Source organism: Trichechus manatus, unplaced genomic scaffold (assembly GCF_000243295.1).
Source record: "Trichechus manatus latirostris isolate Lorelei unplaced genomic scaffold, TriManLat1.0 scaffold00024, whole genome shotgun sequence".
NCBI classification, from domain to species: Eukaryota; Metazoa; Chordata; class Mammalia; order Sirenia; family Trichechidae; genus Trichechus; species Trichechus manatus.
In genome coordinates this window covers 2,602,050-2,621,345 of record NW_004443960.1, presented here as the reverse complement: position 1 = coordinate 2,621,345, position 19,296 = coordinate 2,602,050, and the positions used below count along the sequence as shown (strand labels likewise).

At 49.7% G+C, this 19,296-nt stretch overlaps 1 protein-coding gene across 2 annotated transcripts in view; it reads right to left on the bottom strand.

Moving 5' to 3' along the window:
- Positions 1-18,141: 18,141 nt before the first annotated feature.
- Positions 18,142-19,296, bottom strand: part of LOC111820004 (involucrin-like) — a 6,532-nt gene continuing 5,377 nt past the window's right edge. The window contains exon 4 of one of the 2 annotated variants that reach the window (XM_023728408.1): positions 18,142-19,284. In XM_023728408.1, coding sequence (XP_023584176.1) covers positions 18,826-19,284 — 459 coding nt within the window. In that variant the 3' untranslated portion in view covers positions 18,142-18,825. The remainder of the gene's footprint in view (positions 19,285-19,296) is intronic. The other variant, XM_023728409.1, reaches the window with a different exon arrangement.

Below are 19,296 nucleotides of genomic sequence, written 5' to 3'. Positions count from 1 at the left end.
TGCTCCTTGGAATCCCTAATGGGCAAATCTACTCTGTCCTATAGGGTTGATATGAATATGTATGTACGTATATATATGTATATATATAGATATACATATATACCCTTCATTGGTCTTGCTTCTCTAGAGAACCCAGCTTAAGACAATGAAACTGTACCATTTTTAAAATAAAATAACCAATTTCACCCAGAATTTTTGTATAGCCAACTTAATAAATTGTCAAAGGCTGGTGAAGTTTACATGTAGCCATAAAAACAGTCTCAACTTTCACATTGGACACTCTCCCCTACAGACACCAACTAGCTTTTGGGTCCCCTCTCTGCTTCTTTGTCCCATCCTTTCTTCTGAACTTCCTCCCCTGCTGTTCCCCATCAATCCTGGATCCCAATTTCTGCAGAGCAGAGTAATTCATCTCTGTACACGTCCACCACCAAACTTGACCCCGGCCCAGGTCCATCGTTGCTCAAAAGAAATAAACAGCTTTTGCTCTACTCTTTTTTACTGTCCCCTCAATGGTAAAATACAAGTTTTATTTTCCTCATACTTGGAGAGACATCTGTCAGAGGTCAGGTGTTTTTCTGGGTGCTTAGAATTTTCGGGCCATGGCCTGGTGGAAGATGCCTGGCTTTTGTCCTTGACCTGGTCTGGTGGTCGTGATCAACTGAGAGCTCTTCTCCTGCTCACTGGAACTGCCACCCAGAGCCTCAGCTCCAGGAAGCAGCATGGGGCTGCTGCTGAGGTGGGAAGTGGCCAGTCTGGTGGACTGCACACAAGAGGGTGGACAAGGACCAACCAAGGCCATCAGCTGGCTCTGCAGAGAATTTATGAAGAGAATTGGCCCCTGGGAGGGAGAGAATGGCCGAGATAAAGAAATGCCATGGGTCAGTTCCCTTGCTCATCATGGCCACCTTCACCCTTGCAGCTTGTCGAAATGCCGATTCCTGGTCCTGCCCCCGGAGTGAGGACTCCAGGACTCTGTGGTGAGGTTCTGGGATCTGTATTTTTAATTCTGCAGGTAATTCTGAAGTGAAATATTCCAGAAGCAAAGTTCCAGGGGCACTGCCTAAGATCCTGGATTCCATCATCAGATACGGACTGTTCCCTGCTGGGCACCAGGCACTGAGCTCAGTCCGAATGAGATGTGCAGGGCGGGTGAGGGATAAATGAGGTGCCCAGGAGAGCACACAGCGGGCACAGCTAGGTCCCACCCACCCCTCACAGAGAACCAGGGCCACCGACAGCGCTGGGGGGGCAGTGACCCGGGATTGAGTTGCAATTTTCAATCAGCGTTTAGCTGAAGGAAGGTGAGTAGTTCTTGACGGATGCTGCAGAAGCCAATGTGGATGGTAGTGCGAGGTTTTCAGAAACAGGAGGGTGCCCTATTGAAGGCGGGTTGGCAGGGTAGTCTGGGTCAGGTAGGCTCCAGACTGGAGCGGGCTGGGAATTTCACTGACATTGAGGAAGTCAGTGGGGCCGGTGCTCAGAAGGTCTTCTGTGTGGCCTCTGTCGTCACCTAGGACGTGGGGTACTGGACCCAGGGGTCCCACCAAGGTGGGGCGACTGCCCTGGGACATTGTTGGGACGGGACAGGGTGAGAAGCTTCTGGAAACTTGGAATAGCAAGTGGAGGGGGGGATGGGGTTGAGCGTTTGCGGGTCATGCCTGCCCTCATTGGACCAAAACACCCGCTAGCCAACGGGGCCAGGCGGGGCAGGGGCAGAGAGGAGCGCTGGCTGCGCTGCGGGAAAGGCTAGCTGTTCTGGGAAAAGGAAGGTGCTGCTTGGGTCAGCCCCGACCAGGGCATCTTCCCTCCCAGCAAAGGACCGGTCCTTCGTCCTGTCCTCCCGCCCCTCTCTGCTCTCCATAAGTCTAGCCTGCTCCACCATGCGAGTGACTCGCCCTAGTCCTGCCTGCTCCCCAGATGGCTCTGGTGGGAGGGGCTGGAGGCCTGTCCCAGTGGGATCCGCAGTGCCCCCTGGCGATTGGCCACCGCCGGCCACCGTGGCTCCGCGTTCAGTGAGCCGGGGCGCCCCCTGGCGGTGGCTCCGCAGTCGGCGCGGCTGCAGCAGGGGGAGCTGAACCTGGAGGGCTGGAGATATACTGGCGTGCAGGGGCTGCGCGGGGGCGCAGTCCTGGGGCGCGCCCCTCCGCGGGGAGTCTGACCACCTTTGGGCCCGCGGAGCCGCCGGTACCCCAACCCTGGAAACAGACCACTGGGTGCCAAGTGACTTGCAACCCCCACCAGGTCCATCGGTGGGAAATTCTCTGCTCCGGTTGTTCGCCCCCTCAGCTAGAGGAGACGCACCCCCAGCAGTGGGGACAGGAGGGACAGCAGGAGGGGCAGGGCGGGAGCCCCGCAGCCTGATTGGTCTTGCGCTAACGGTTGCGGGCTCCGGGCTTGGCATCCCTTTGGGGAGGCATAGCTGGGAGCGGGCAGTCCAGCCCCTTAACCTCGTGGGGTAGGGGGAGTCCGGATAGGCCACGACGCTGCCCTTGGCAAAGAGCCGGGACTAGGCGCCCTTGAACACGTAGGTGTCACCTGTGGGACCCAGGAGACACTTCAAGGGTGTGGCCCAGGAGCGCCTCATGCCAGCCCCTTCGGCTGCACCCTGTGTCTCTCCCAATGCTCCCCCAAATCCTCCAGGATTGCCGCGTGTTGCTGGCTCCAGGAACCCCTAGTCCATCCCCAGGGCTAAGCACTTCCCCTGCGCCCTCGCCACGTTTTGCATGAGCCTGTATGTACTCAACAGCAACGGTTTTTTTGTCACTATGCACCAGGGACCTTTGCTGTTGTTGTTGGGGGCGTGAGTCCACACAGCGACCCCATGTGACAAAGTAGAACTGCCTCATAGGATTTTCTGGGGGTTGGGTTCAAACTGCCAACTCGTCAGTTAGCGGCCAAGCACTTAACCCTTGCACCACCAGCGCTCCTTCCAGTGACATGTAGGTGCTGGGATATTGATGGGGGAAAGGCCTGAATGAGAAGCTGGGCGGCAGCCTGGTAAGACGTGGGGTAAGCATGTCCCAGGCTCAGGGAATAGTGTCCCAGGCAGAGGGAACAGCATGTGCAAAGGCCTGAGAGGAGGGGCAGATGACAGGTGGCTGGAAAATGTTTGTCCAGGAGAAGAGATGTGCAGAGTGAACGATCTGGGCCTTACAGGCCAGGGCAAGGGCTTATTTACAATGGGAAGACGTGGTGAGGATTTAAGGCAGGGAGTTATTTTATTTTTTAGAATAAAATCGTTTAGGCTTTGACTACTGGATGGAGAATGGCTTGAAAGAGGCCAGACCAGGGAGACCAGCTAGCAGGCATGACGTTCGTCCCTGCTCGTGATGATGGTGACAACAGGTTGGGGGACCCATGCACTACTGGAGATGTCACCACAGAGAGAGTGCTTTCTGGATACGAACCCAGTGGGGCCATAAGGAGGGGTCAGTGGAGGTTGGCACAGGGTCACAGGAGAAAAGCAGGGAAAGGGTACGAAAGAACTTGGAGGGTGCTGGGCGCTGGGCTAAGGATATGGCCGAGGGTCAGTGGAGGCAGAGGGCAGCCCCCGGGGTCGGGGGCCTCAGGCCAGAGACAGCCATAGCCAAAAACGGACATTACCCATCCAGTCCACCCTTAGGTATGTACCCCAAAGGCTTGAAAGCAGGGACTCAAACATTTTGTACACCAATGTTCATTGCAGCATTTCAGCGAACAAAATATCCAAAAGGTGGAAATAACCCGTATCCATCAACAGAGGAAAGGATGAACACAACCTGGTGTATCCGTACAGTGGAATAGGATTCAGCCACAGAGAGAATGAAGTTCTGATACAAGCTACAACATGCATGAACCTTGAAAACAGGTATGGCAAGTGAAATAAGCCAGAGGCAAAAGGACAAGCATTGTATGATCCCACTGATATGAAGTATCTAGAAGAGGCAAATGCATGGAGACCAAAGTTGATGAGTGGACACCAAGGACCGGGTGGAGGGGGAGATGGGGAGTTAGTGCCTAAGACACAGAGTTTCTGCTTGGGGGTGGAGGGTGAAAAAGGTTTGGAAATGGAGGGTGGTGATGGTTGCACAACACGGTGAATGTAATTAACGTCACTGAATTGTATTCTTAAAATGCAAATTTTTGTTATTTATTTTTTCAAAAATAAGTTTTTTTAAAATAAATAAACAAACAAAAAGGAAAGTCCAGGGAGTAAAGGTGAGTGGGGTGGTTCCCTTGGCAGCTCCTAGGCTGAGCCAACAAGGAGGAAGAGGAGAAGGGCCAAGGGGGTCTAGGAAGACCCTTTTGCTGGTCACTCTCGGCAGGAGCTGCTGGGGCAGGGGCTGAGGCAAGCAGGGCCCCTCCAGATTAACAGGGCCACCAGGAGACCAAAGTCGGGGTCATGGACCCCCATTTCCTCCTGCTGGGCTCACAGCTGGCTGGAGGAGGATGGTCTTTGTAAGACTCAAGAGTTGATTCCTATGGCCCATCAGGGGCTGAAGAAGCTGACAGAGAAGGGAGTGGGAGACTGGCCAACAGAAATGTCCCCAGTCCTTGAGGCTGAGTCCTCCTGGGACATCAGCCCCTGCCCATATCCTCAAGCACACAGGCAGCCTCCTTCCCAGACAGGGAGCTCTGGCCTGGGTTGAGGGGTGGGGGGCAGGCAGGGAGCCCTCCCCTTGCTGGTGCTTTCCCTCCTCCCCAGGGAGGGCCTGTGACCAAGGCCTGTCCCCCTTTCCTTCAGGTTCTGCCCTTGGGTCAGGCCCCTGGGACCCCAGGATGGGTCAGGCCCTGGACCTGCACCTCTCACCCTTGTCTCAGCAGCTGCTGGGTACAGGAAACAATCCCTGTACGTAAAAGTGGTCCATGCACACCTTCCAGAGGCACGAAGAGGGAGGGAAGAGAATCTCCTTCAGGCTGAAGGTGACCTTGGCCCCACAAAAGATGAGAGGTACTACAAAGGAGACCCCTCCCACCATCGACTCCATGGAGACCTCCAGGCTCCCCCAATCACTGCATGTGGAGTAGACCAGCAGCCCAAAAGTGTGACTACCACCCCCTACTTTCCCTGTCCAGGTGGGGTGCACCTGAGTTCCTCTCTGCCCCAGCTCCTCCTCCAGGGCCTCCCATCTCGGAGTCCCAGCCTAAGACAGATAAGGACAAACGTTCTGGCAGTCTCCTTCAGCCAATGAAACCCATTGGATTACAACAGAACATGTCTGATATAGTGCTGGAGATGGCGCAGGACGGGCAGTTTCCTTCTGCTGTAAATAAGGGCCCATCAGTCAGAGCTGACTCGGTGGCAGTTATCACTCTGCTCCAGGCACCTGCTAAGCACCAAACGGGCCCGATGGCCCTGACGCCTCACCGCAAACCCATGAGCACATGGTGACTAGTGTCCCCATTTACAGACAAGAGGGGTCAGCTGGGAGGGTCCCCTCTCACACAGAGCTCAGGCCTCAGCATGGGTCCGTCTGACCAGCAGCCTTTCCTGTAACATCTGGGTCCTGCTGCCCCACTGGCCCTCCGTCCTGCCCTCCTCCCCACTCCCCATCACAGAACGCTCCAGCAGCCACTCTTTGACTTCAGCCAACTTTTATTAAGACCTCCTGTGAGCTGGGTGCTGGGACCAGAGCGACCGGTGAGACCTGGGGAGGGAAAGCCAGGCAGGCAGGAGGGCTTTGTGGGTGGTGGGTAATGGCAGCACAGGGAGGGACTGAGCAGGGCCGTCCAGGGTGGGTCAGCGAGGGTTAGCAGGGGGGCAAAGGCCAGCGCTGTGGGAATCAGAGGCTTTGACCTGTGGCCGCCGGCTCCTGGCTGGCCCTAGACGCCCAGGGCCAGGACAGCTGCAGACAGTCTTCACATTGCTGCTAATTCCTTCAGTTCTATGGGCGGCACCTTCAACAGAGGGGTCAGCAGGTACTGCAACCACTTCTGCAGCGGCTGTAACACCTGGATTGTTTTTGCAGAACGGCGAGAACGCTCTCTACAAGATGCGGCAGGTACAACATTTTTTGGGCTCAGAGAGATCAGCACTCCACGAGCTGGAAACTAACTCCTGCCAAATTTCACTTAGCTCCTGCCGTATGGCGCGTATCTCCTTCAGCAGTGCGTGTAACTCCTGCCGCCTGTCACTTTCATGTAACTCCAGCCACCATTTGGTAGGTGAGTGAGCCAAGTCCTATGGGGGTGGAGGGCGTGTCAGGTCTGGGTCAGGGTCTGGGCTGCAAGGTACAAACCCAGGCCCTGATCCAGCTGAGGCCCCCCAGGCTGGTGGGCCTCTGGGAGAACAGAAGACCCATTTGCAGAAGCCCCTTATGGGAACGCCCTCTGTTTCCCTGCAACAGCTCTGCAGACAGGAGGGAGCTGGCCCCGAGGCTCCCGCCCCCATGTCTGTATCTGACTGTTCCAGGAGGGTTTCTGGCCTGGTGCCAGGCACACTCAGGCTCCATCCAGGTCTTGAGTTGAGGGCAGGAGGCGGTGCCAGCCCGAGTGCCCACCTCTGAGCTCTCAGGCAATCCCCCTTTCTGTCAGGGCAGCTGTGCCACACACAGGCCCGCCCCTAAACCAGGAGGAGCGGGGGTGATGGTAAAGCAGCGGGGAGGGGAGGGTGGCCGTGAGTGGAATGGACTAGATAGGCAACCTATCGCAATAACAAAATACTCACCCCAGCTGCCACGGTGTTGAAACTTATAATCAAGCTCCAGCCCATTCTCAGCTCCTTGTCCCTCCTCCCCACTCAACTGGGGTCCAGACCCAGGTGCCCAGGACAGACACCTAGCAGCCCCTGCTCTGTGTCCACATGCTGTGGGATTGGACACCCCTCAGCCTCCCCAAACCTCAGTATCCCTCACCTGTGCACTCACCTCTGACACGTGTTTCTTGAGGAGTTAGTGGGTGTGCGAGGATGTGTCCAGTGTAAGGGATAAGAAACCTCAGGTAGTACCATCACCATGAAGCCACCCAGTCCACTCAAATTGTGGGGAGCACGGGGGTGGGGACACCTGACCTGGAGCCAGACACGAGGGACACAATGACTCACCTGTTCAAGTTCTGAAGGTTCACTTTCAATTGTATCAGGGTGTTCTTCTGAATTCTCATTCTGTGAAGAGAGGCAAAAGTTGGGACAGCCTGATCCTTCGGTCCCAAGTGGTCTTGAATGTCCTCAGCGTCATGAAATAGAACCCAGACCGCCCCCGTTTCACAGCCCAGAGCTGACAGACATGAGGAAGAGCTTCTCAGCATTGTGGTCCTCAAAGCCTCATGAACAATGTTTATCTGTGGAGGTAACAATGACACTCGAGCATATATGGTCCCCTTTTCCAGAGACGAGTTATATACACATATACACTCACACACCTAACACAGGTGGGCCTTCACTGTGCACACACAGATGTATGCACACCATGGTGGGAGGGCTGGGTCAGCTGGTGAAGCTGGAAACTCTGGTTCCCAGATATCCTGCCCACTACGGTCCTGGTGAGAGCTGGCCTAGAGAGGAACTTGTCGGGACTGGGAGGCAAAAGTCATTTCTGTAGCCATTCCTCTCTGTGGTGGTGATGGAGAAGCAGGGGTGCCCAGTGAGGTCCACTTTGCATCCAGCTGCTGTTTCTGACTGCCGATCCTGCAGGCCCATGGGGCCCTAACCGCACCCCCGACACTCCAATTGACTCTCAGAGGCGGGAGGTACCCCACAGATTCCCCATGAACTCCCATGATATGGCCCCAATCTGGTGGCCTGAAGCACTCGGCTCCTGTATAGCCTGGGTGGTAAGGGCCACCTCTAGAATCTGCTTGGCCCTGATGATACAATTTGAGTCGCCCCAAATCAGCAATAGCACTATACTGTCAGCCCAGGGCATAGGGCGAAGGAAGTACCACACTGGCCAGTGGGAGCTATTTGCTGTCTATGCCACCCTCCTGGAACCAGGAAAGTCACTAAGTTCTTGGCACAAGTCCCAGAGCTCCCTGGGGCATCTGGTCAACCTCATGTCTGTGCAGAAGGCAGGGAGGAGATAGAGGGTCAGAGGAGCTCCAACAGGCAGAGATAGACACAGAGCTCCTGGGTCAGTCCTGGGCCGCCCCAGCCTGACCCAGGCACTGGAGGGGAGCTTAAAAAGTTTGAAGGAAAGCTCTCCAAAGCATCGCCCACCCTCACCCCCAGGCTTGCCCAGGTCTGAGGGGGCTTCTGGGATTGGTGATTCTTCCAAAATCTAACTGCCTTCCAGACCTTCCATTCCCAGCTCTCCAAAAACCATGCAGATCTGACTTCTAAAATAACTCCCTTATCCCACAAGTACTCATTGTTACTCGGCTCCCATGACTATCCATGACACACACACACCCAGAAATATCTAAAGCACATGCCTTTGCACACTCAGACACACACACACAAATGCGCACAGAAATGACATGCCTCCTCACACACACACACACAAAAAGATCTGCCCCCATAATTTACCTCCAAGACCAAAGTTCTGGCCATAACCAGGACGGGCTACATCATTTGTGGGACCCAGAGCAAAATGAAATGCAGGGCTCCTTGTCAAAAGTTACTCAGAATTTTAAGATGGTGACAACATTGCTCTCCCACAGATTCCCCATGAACTCCCACGATATGGACCCCAGTCAACCAAACATGGGGCCTTTCTGAGCGTGAGCCCTTTTGAGCCTGAGGCCCTGCGCAGAAGCCAGCCCTGCCTATGACCCAGCCCCCCAGGTACCCCCCATAGCACTGGGGATCTATACGGAGGGATCAGCAGTGCTGGTGGGGGGTGAAATCTGGGGAAATGGGATACTAGCACCCCACCATCCCCTCATCACTTGCTCTTACTCACCTGGGGGGACTGCATGGTGGCTCAGAGTTCCAGAAGCCAATGCCTGGTGAGGAGGGACAGGTGTGAGGAAAAGTGAACATTGACTCTTTCTTTTCTCCTCCTGCTGGGAGTCCCTCTGGCCTCAGTGCCCTCAGTTCCCTCCCTGCGATGTCCCCACAACCAAGCCTGATCTTGCCCCTGGAGGAGTCCAGGCCTCCACTGGGACAGTCACCTTCTCCTCCACCAGACAGACACCTTCTGTGGCTCCTCCCCGTCCAATGTGCAAAAAACCCAGCTGCGGTTTCCACCCCCAAAGCGAGGCTAGCTGAGTTAAGTGCGGAGGAGGGAGGGGCTGGTGAGGGTGGAGCCTCCTCAAAGCAGGAGGCAGAGCTGAGTGTGTGTGTGTGTCTGTGTTTGTGTGTGTGTGTGTGTGTGAGAGAGAGAGAGAGAGAGAGACAGACAGACAGACAGAGGACCGAGGGGCATATGAAGGGTGAGGCCAATTCTCTTACAATCTTGGTTCCAGACCTAGGCCCCTCCAGTCTCTGAGCTTTCAGGAAGGAGCTGCTTCCCCCAATCCCCTCTGTCTGAGAGAAGGGAGGGGCAGAGATGGGAAAGGAGGTGAGGAGAGGGAAGGCAGCCAGGCGGAGGGCAACGTACAGGTTAAGGCTGACTGGGTCCCTTGCATGGAGCTGCATTCCAGCTCCGAAGTCCAGAGAAGTTTCCACTGTCGCTTCTTGGTTTGGAATGTAGCGGGACCTGCAAGACCATGAAGGTGGGTCTCCAGACCGAGACCACCACCTACACACTGCACATGTGGCTGGCAGTGGTGTGTGTCTGCCTGAAGGACACTTGGGCCGCGTTGTGTACAAGTCCCCACCTTTTGCCTGTGATGAATAATGCCGCTATGAACACTAGTGTCCAAGTCTTTTGGTTTTCGTCTGTTCTTTTTCTTAGTCAGTACTTGGAAGCTTTTATTATTTCATTGTACTCTAATGACTTTTTTTCAACTTTTTCATCTCCAATTTTTATTGTTGTTGAAAATATACACAGCAAAACATACGCCAATTCTCCTGAGGTTCACCCTTCAGCCAAAGATTAGACAGGCCTATAAAACAAACAATAATACGTGTAGCTCAACCATAATCCTAAACTGAATGGCACACCAGCCCAGGGGCAAGGACCAGAAGGCAGGAGGGGACAGGAAAGCTGGACGAATGGAAATGGGGAACCCAAGGTCTAGAAAAGGAAAGTGTTGACACTTCCCGGGGTTGGCAACCAAAGTCACAAAACACTATGTGTATTACTTGTTTAAAGAGAAACTCATTTGCTCTGTAAACCTTCATCTGAAGCACAATAAAAAAGAAAAAGGGAGATCAAGCAACGTATTGCATTAGGCAAATACGCTGCAAAAGACTTCTTTAAAAAAAAAATACCAATTCAACAATTTTTTAAATATGAAATAGTTTTTATTGCAAATAAGGGTAAAAATACATTTAACACAGATAATTCATAGACTTTGGAAACATTGCATTTCGTGACCTTGTCTTTAGGTAAAATCTGAGTCAAATTCCAATCAACCCCAACGTTGTTAGGCTAAGTTTCTTTAAAATAATTGTATGATTCCTTCTTAAATTTTCTAATTGCTGCACCAATTAGAATTGATTTTTAAGGGCACTTCCCATCTATTGGGGCCCTGGTGCCACAGTGGTTAAGAGCTATGGCTGCTAACGAAAAGGTCAGCAGTTTGAATCCACCAGCTGCTCTTTGGAAATCCTATGAGGCTGTTCTACTCTGTCCTATAGGGTCACTATGAGTCAGAATCGACTTGACGGCAAGGAGTTTTTTCTCATCTATTTGCTCTTAAACTTATTTCCTTGTAGGTAAAGAATTTTAATGACTTTTCAGAACAACATAAATGTCATTGATCATTGCCGAAAAGCTTTCCCCACAAATACTTGGTGACTTTATTGTGGTGCTCATTTCTGTTTATTTGTTTCAATGATACTAAAGACCATAAATCCTTGACCAGATGAGATTACACACACCAGCAATAAAAGTATCAGCCATTGTCTTCTCCATCTTGGATGTCCGTTCAGTTGCTTTTAATGCTGATAGTAGCAAATACACCTCTCATTGCTCTCCAAGGAAAGAAACTCATTGTGGTGCAATGAATTCCTTCATATGGCCCCTCCAGCCATGGTCTTTGCGACTCACATACAATGACTGAGTGGGACTATGCAAATAAGGAATATGGAAATTGTGATGGTGGGGGTTATGTGTCAACTTGGCTAGGCCATGATTCCTAGTATTGTATGGTTGTCCTCCATTTTGTGATCTGATGTAATTATCCTACTTGTCCTCTGTTTTATGAGTTGTAAATCCTAACCTCTGTATGTTGATGGGAACCCTGGTGGCGCAGTGCTTAGAGCTATGGCTACAAACCACAAGATCGGCAGTTCGAATCCATCAGCTGCTCCTTAGACACCCTATGGGGCAGTTCTACTCTGTCCTATAGGGTCACTATGAGTCAGAATTGACCCGAGGGCAATGGATTTTGTTTTGTTTTTTTCAGTATGTTATTGAAGTAGGATAGGTGTGGTGTGTATCTTGAGTCACAGCCATGCAGGAGGGAATGTGTCAAATCCCACCCTTACTCAAGTTATCCCCTTCCCTGTGGTGTGGCCTACATCCGAAGTATATATGTGGGTGGTCTGGTGGGGCTCACTCTGACTGCGCCTGAATCCTGTATATTGTCTGACCTCTGGTTCTGGGGACTTGAACCAGTGGCCTGCCACCTGACCTGTTAATTCTGGGATTCACCAGCTTCAGCAGCCCCATAGGCCATCAGACTATCATCTAACGTGATTCACCAGCTTCCGAAGCCTCGTGAGCCAGCAGCCTTGTCATCTGGCCTGCCAGTTCAGGTTCCTTCGCCCCTGCGGCCACATGAGTCAGGAGAAGCCTATCCCTGACCCACGGATTTGGGACTTACCAGCCTCCACAACTGTGTGAACAATTTCCTTTATACAATTCGCGAGTTCTGTGAGACATTAAGTGAATTATGGAGCCTAAAGAACGGAGGGAGAGTACTAGGGGAGGGGCAGTAGTTAATTTTAGACATGATGGAGTGGTACAGCAGTTTGGAAAAGCTGGACATGTGGGACATCTTTAACCTCGCCCTCATAGTAACCAACTTTGTGCTGATCCTTATAAAATAAATTGTTCATTTCCTCATAATTCCAAAATTCTGTTTGTGTATTTCCTAGGTACAAATCAACTGAACTATGTGATAAATACAAGTTATAATGAAACAATAAACATATAAATAAAAAATGTTTCACAAGTGCTAAATACTATAGAGGTGTTTCAGGCATTATGTCATTTATTTTTACATTTTGTCACTAATATTATATTTTATAAATTTTTATTTTAAATCAATCTTTAAAATAAGAAAGATAGGACTCAAATTAAATCTCATTCTGTGTTGCCCAGATGTTTAAGCAGCTACGCAATATAACTGGGGCTCATGAAATGAATACCGTGTTTGAGGTTGCAATACCATCTTCTTAAAATAATATCTTCAAACATTACTGAGGCCGTGGTTGGATGCCAGTCTGTTCCCTTCTTGAGCAGCCGATTAAGGTCACTCTCCATCCACTCACTTATCAGGTTCTCACATTCCTGGGCCACTATGTACCCGCCCTAATCCAATTCAGCAATTTTTATATGTACAATTTTAAAAAGTGTACATGTAGAATCTACAATTTTAAATCAAAAGGTTTAAAGACGCCTTCAGGGGATTTTTTTTTTTTTTACTTAAGGTTTAAAGATTTTCTCAAGGCAAGAGTTTGAATTTGAAACTTTGTTCAAATCCCCTCTGCCCTTTTTTTAATCAGGACTCTTCTATAGACTCTTTGGACAAGACCTTCAGTGTTGCTAGCCGGGCACCATCCAGTTCTTTTGGTTTCATGGCAGAGGAGGCAGGTGTCCACGGAGGCAATTAGCCTCACCTTCGATTTCCTCTGTATTTTCCTGACTCTCCTTCTTTCTCTGCTCAGCCAGGCAAATAGAGACCAACTGCTGTAGCTTCGATGCCCACTTGCAAGCTTTTGAGAACCAGACACTATTCCAAGAACGAGGAGGTGGTAGAAGAGAAGCACGAAAAACAATACCAGTTAACTGGGATGACCCATGACACTGCCGCCCTAAACCTCCAAACCAAGAAGTCATATCCCATGAAGTGTTTGGTTACACGTAAGCAGCCTCAGCAACGATTCTTCTTTTTTGTTGTCATGTACAAGTTTCTGTGTGGAGGTACTTCTTCATTTCTCTTGTATATGTACCGAGGAGTGAAATTGCCAAGTCACATGGTAACTCTATGTTTAGTCTTTTGAGGAACCGCCAGATGTTTTCCAAAGTGGCTGCACCATTTTACATTCCCACCAGCAGAATCTGGGGCTTCCAATTTCTCCCCTTCCTCACCAATACTTGTTATTGTCCTTCCTGTTGATTACAGTCATCCTACTTGGCCTTTCTAACGCACCAAGCAGCTGTATGAAAGAAAGGCCCAGTGATCTGCTGGAATAAAGATTACAGCCAAGAAAACCCTCGGAGGCAGTTCTATTCTAACATCTGGGGTCACAATGTGTCTGAATGGACTCCAGGGGACAAAGGTTCGTACTATGCACCAGTGAACTGTGTTGTTGGATGCCGTGAGTCAACACAGTGACTCCGTGTGACGGGGTAGAACTGCTCCATTGGGTTTTCTAGCTTTGGGTTCCAGCAACAACTTCTCAGTTAGAAGCTCTGCAATTAACCATTAGACCACCAGAGCTCATTTCGGTGACCTGTAGGTGCTGGGATATTGAGCGGGGGAAAGCCTGCATGAGAATGGGGAGCAGCCTGGGAAGATTTGAGGGAAAGGTGTCACAGGAACACTGAACAGCATGTGAGTCATGGCTTGGATTGTGTTCCCCAAAAATATGTGTTGTAATTCCTAACCTCTATGTCTACGGTTATATTCTTATTTGAGAATGGGTTTTCTTTGTTATCTTAATGAGGCAGGATTAGTGTAGGGTGTATCTTTGAGATATAAAAGAGATCAAATGCAAGCTAGCAAGCAGAGATGGGGAAGAGAGATGCCAAGCCACATGAAGACTGCCCAGAAGCAGAAACTCAGAAGAACAAGGACCTTCCTCCAGAGCTGACAGAGAGAAGAGCCTTCCCCTTAGGCCGGCACCCTGAATTTGAACTTCTAGCCTCCTAAACTGTGAGAAAATAAACTTTTTTTGTCAAAGCCATCCACTTGTGGTATTTCTGTTATAACAGCAGGCGATAACTAAGACAATGTCCAAAGGCCCTGAGAGGGAAGATGGTTGGCAGGCAGGTGACTGGAAGGTATTTGTCCAGGAGGAGAGATAAGCAGAGTGAATGATCTGGGCCTTAACAGGCAGGGCAAGCGTTCATTTACAACGGGAAGCTGTGGTGAGGATTTAAGGCAGGGAGTTGTTTCATTTTTTCAAATAAAATCATTTAGGCTTTGGCTCCTGGATGGAGAATGGCTTGAAAGAGGCAAGACCGAGGAGACCAGCTAGGAGGGTATGACAGTCGTCTCGGCTCATGATGATGGTGACAACGGAGTGGTGGGCCACACAGGCTGCTGGTGATGTCAGCACAGAGTGCTTTCTGGGGAAGAAGCCAAATAGGGGCATAAGGAGGGGTCAGTGGAGGTTGGCACAGGGTCACAGGAGAAAACCAGGGAAACGGTATAAAAGAAATTGGAGGGTGCTGGGTGCTGGGCTTAGGATATGGTCGAGGGTAAGTATAGGCATCGGGCAGCCTCTGGGGTCGGTCGTCTCAGGCCAGAGAGAGCCACTAGCCAAAAAGGGATATTACCCATCCATTCTACCCCTGAGTCAGAACCTGCTCAACAGCAACAGGTTTGGTTTTGGTTTTTCGTATTCCACTTGTCTTAGTCATCTAGTGCTGCTATGACAGAAATACCACAAGTGACTGGCTTTAACAAAAAGAAATTTATTTTCTTACAGTTTAGGAGGCCAGATGTTCAAATTCAATCTAGTAGGCTACAAGTTCAAATTCAGGGCGTCAGCTCCAGGGAAAGGCTTTCTCTCTCTGTCGGCTCTGGAGGAAGGTCCTTGTGCTGCATCAGTCTTCCCTTGGTCTGGGAGAATCTCTGCACAGGAACCGCAGGTCCAAAGGACGTGCTCTGCTCCTGGGGCTGCTTTCTTGGTGGTATGAGGTTCCCATGTCTCTCTGCTCATTCTGTCTTTTATATCTCAAAAGAGTTCGGCTTAAGACACTATCCAATCTTGTAGACCTCATCAGTATAAGTACCACTAATCTATCTTATTAAATCATAGTGATAGAGTTCACAACACATAAGGAAGTCACATCAGATTACAAAATGGTACACAATCATACAATACTGGGAATCATGACCCAGTCAAGTTACAGATATTCTGGGGAGACACAATTCAATCCATGACACCACCCTTAGGTATGGACCCAAAAGGCTTGAAAGCAAGGACTCAAACAGATATTGTACACCTACGTTCGTTGCAACATTTCAATTAACAAAATATCCAAAAGGTGAAAATAATCCATGTATCCATCAATACATGAATGGATAAACACAATGTTTTCTATTCATACAATGGAATAGTATTCAGCCATAGAGAGAAATGAAGTTCTGATACATGCTACAACATTCATGAACCTTGAAAACATTTTGGTAAGTGAAATAAGTCAGAGGCAAAAGGACAAGTATTCTATGATCCCACTTATATGAAATATCTAGAAACAGGCAAATGCATAGAGACCAAGGTTTTTAGTGGGTACCAAGGACTGTTGTCAAGGATTTCATTTTACTTGGTTCCACAATCAACACCCATGGAAGCAGCAGTCAAGAAATCAAAAGATGCATTGCTTTGGGCAAATCTGCTGCAAAAGACCTCTTGAAAGTGTTGAAAAGCAAAGATGTTCCCTTGAAGACTAAGGCATGCCTGACCCAAGCCATGGCGTTTTCAATCGTCTCATATGTATGCAAAAGCTGGACAATGAATAAAGAAGACGGAAGAAGAATTGACACCTTTAAATTGTGGTGTTGGTGACGAATATTGACTATACCATAGACTGCCAAAAGAACGAACAAGTCTGTCTTGGAAGAAGTACAACAAGAATGCTCCTAGAAGCAAGGATGGCAGGACTACGTCTTACATACTTTGGACATGGTATCAGGAGGGATCAGTCCCTGGAGAAAGACATCATGCTTAGTAAAGTACAGGGTCAGCGAAAAAGAGGAAGACCCTCAATGAGATGGATTGACAGAGTTCCTGCAACAATGGGCTCAAGCATTCCAACAATTGTGAGGATGGCACAGGATGGGGCAGTGTTTTGGTCTGTGATGCATAGGGTTGCTGAGTCGGAACCCACTCGATGGCACCTAACAACAACAAGGACTGCGGGGGAGAGGGAGATGCGGAGTTAGAGCTTAAGAGTACCGAGTTTCTGCTTGGGGATGGGAGATGAAGAATTTTTGGAAATGGAGTGTGGTGATGGTTGCACAACATAGTGAATGTAATTAACGTCGCTGAATTGTGCACTTCAATTGGCAAATTCTTTGTTACTTCTTTTTTTTTTAACCAAAATAAAAATTTAAAAATATATAGACAAAAGCGAAGTTGAGAGGATCTCAGGGGAGTGAAGATGAATTGTGTGGTTCTCTTGGTGGCTCCCAGATTGAATCTCCAAGGTGGAAGGAAGGGAGACAGGGCCAAGAGGGTCTGGGAAGACCATTCCCCTAATCACTCCTAGCAGGAGCTGCTGTGGCAGGGGCTGGAAGAAAGCAGGACCCCTCCAGGTTAGCAGGGCCACCAGGAGACCAAAGTTGGAGTCATTGATCCCCATTTCCTCCTGCTGGGGTCACAGCTGGCCCAAGGGGGATGGTCTTTCTAAGACTCAAGAGTTAATTCCTATGACCCATCAGGGGCTGAAGAAGCTGACAGAGAAGGGAGTAGGAGACTGGCCAAGAATTTCCCCACTCCTTGAGGCTGAGTCCTCCTCAGGCCTGGGGGAAGGGAGGCAGGGAGCCCTCCCCTTGCTGGTGCTTCCCCTCCTCCCTGGGGCATGCCTGTGACCAAGGACCAGGCTCAGGATCAGTCAACGTTTTGTTCTGCTGTAAATAAGGGCTCATGAGTCAGAGGTGACCCGGCCCCAGGTAAACAGCCCGTGCCAGGCACCTGATAAGCAGCACACCGACCTGATAGCCCTGACTCCTCACTGCTAACCCAGGAACACGAGGTCACTAGTGTCCCCATTTGCAGAGAAGAGGTCAGGTGGAGGGTCTCCACTCACAGCCCAGACCCCAGCGCGAGTTCTGATCTGCAGCCCCCTGCCTGTAATGACTGGGCCCAGCTACTGTGCCTGCCCTCTGCCCCATCCTCCTCACCTGTCACAGAAGGTTCTGGCAGCCACTCATTGGCTTCAACCAACTTTTTTTTCTCCTGCTTTAATTATTATTTAATCTTTTTGTTGTTCTTGTTGTAAACATTTCTATCACACAGCTTTTGTCAATTCAGCTTTTACAGGTGTACAACTTATTGACAATACGTACAATAATAGGCTGTGCAATGCTACCCTTAATCAATGTGATCTTTCCATCACCATTAACGCCTCTTTCCCCCGCCTTCCCCACCCATGGTAACCACTAATAAACTTTGGTCTCCATTCATTTCCCTTTCCTGGTCTTTTTATGTAAGTGAAGTCCTGCAACATTTGTCCTTTTGTGATTGGCTTATTTCACTCAGCATAATGTCTTCCAGCTCCATCCATACTGTAGCATGTATCAAGACTTCATTTCTCCTACTGGCTGAGTAGTATTCCGTTGTATGTATGGACCACATTTTGTTTATCCATTCATCTGTTGAGGGGCATTTAAGCTGTTTCTACCTTCCGGCTATTGTGAATAGTGCTGCAATGAACATTGGTGTTCAAGTCTCTGTTGGAGTCTCTGCTTTCAAGTCTTTTGGGTAGATACCTAGGAGTGGAATTGCTGGGTCATATGGTAGTCCTATTTTTAGTTTTTTGAAGAACTGCCACGCAGTTTTCCACAATAACTGTACCATTTTGCATTCCCACCAGCAATGGATAAGGGTTCCAATTTCCCCACTTCCTCACCAATATTTGTTATTTTCTGGGTTTTTTTGTTGTTGTTGTTATTGTTGTTGTTTTTAATCTTAGCCATCCTCGTGGGAGTGAGATGGTATCTCATTGTGCTTTTGATTGCATCTCTCTGGTGGCTGATGATGCTGAGCATCTTTTCAAGTGTTTGGTGGCCATTTGAATGTCCTCTTTGGTGTAATGTCTATTCAAGTCCTTTGACCATTTTATGATTGGGTTATTGTGTTTTGTTGTTAAGTTGTTGAAATTTGGTTATTAGATTCGTGTCAGATACATGGTTTTCAAAGATATTCTCCTGGTCGGAAGCTTGTCTGTTAATTTTTTGGTAAAATCTTTTGATGAACAAAAGTTTTGTTATTTTTATGAGGTCCCATTTATGTATTCTGTCTTTTGCTGTTTGTGCTATTATTATATTAGATAATCCATTCATTGTTCAACCAACTTTTACTAAGACCTGCTGTGAGCTGGGTACTGGGACCAGAGCGACCAGTGAGACCTGGGGAAGGAAAGCCAGGCAGTAAGGAGGGCTTTGCGGGTGGGGAGTAAGGGCAGCACAGGGAGGGACTTAGCAGGGATGTCCAGGGTGGGTCAGCGAGGGTTAGCAGGGGGGCAAAGGCCAGCACTGTGGGAATCAGAGGCTTCGACCTGTGGCCACAGGCTCCTGGCTGGCCCTAGATGCCCAGGGCCAGGGGAGCTGCAGACAGTCTTCACATTGCTGCTAATACCTTCAGTTCTATGGGCAGCACCTTCAACAGAATGGCCAGCAAGTACTGCAACCAATTTGGCAGTGGCTGTAGCACCTCCTGGATTGTTTTCTGCAAAATAGTTACAATGACCTCCCTGAGATCCTGGATCCACGAACTCTTGCGGATCCAGAGGGGCCAGTAGGCTTCTTGCAACTGGAACCTGACTTTGGCTGAGTTTCACGTAACTTCTGCTGCTTTTCACGGAACTCCCGCTGCATTTCATGTAACTCCTGCCAAATTTCATGCAACTCCTGCCAAATTTCACTTTGAAGTAACTCCTGCCGCATTTCACTTTCTCGTAACTCTTGCCGCCTTTCACTGACACGTAAGTCCTGCCGCATTTCACCTGACTCCTGCTGCATTTTACCTAACTGCTGCCGAATTTCAGGTAGCTCCTGCAGCATTTTACCTAACTCCTGCCACATTGCATGTGACTCCTTCCGCATTTCAGGTAACTCCTGCTGCATTTCACCTGACTCCTTCTGGATTGCACCTAACTGCTGCCGCATTTCACCTGACTCCTTCTGGATTGCACCCAACTGCTGCCGCAT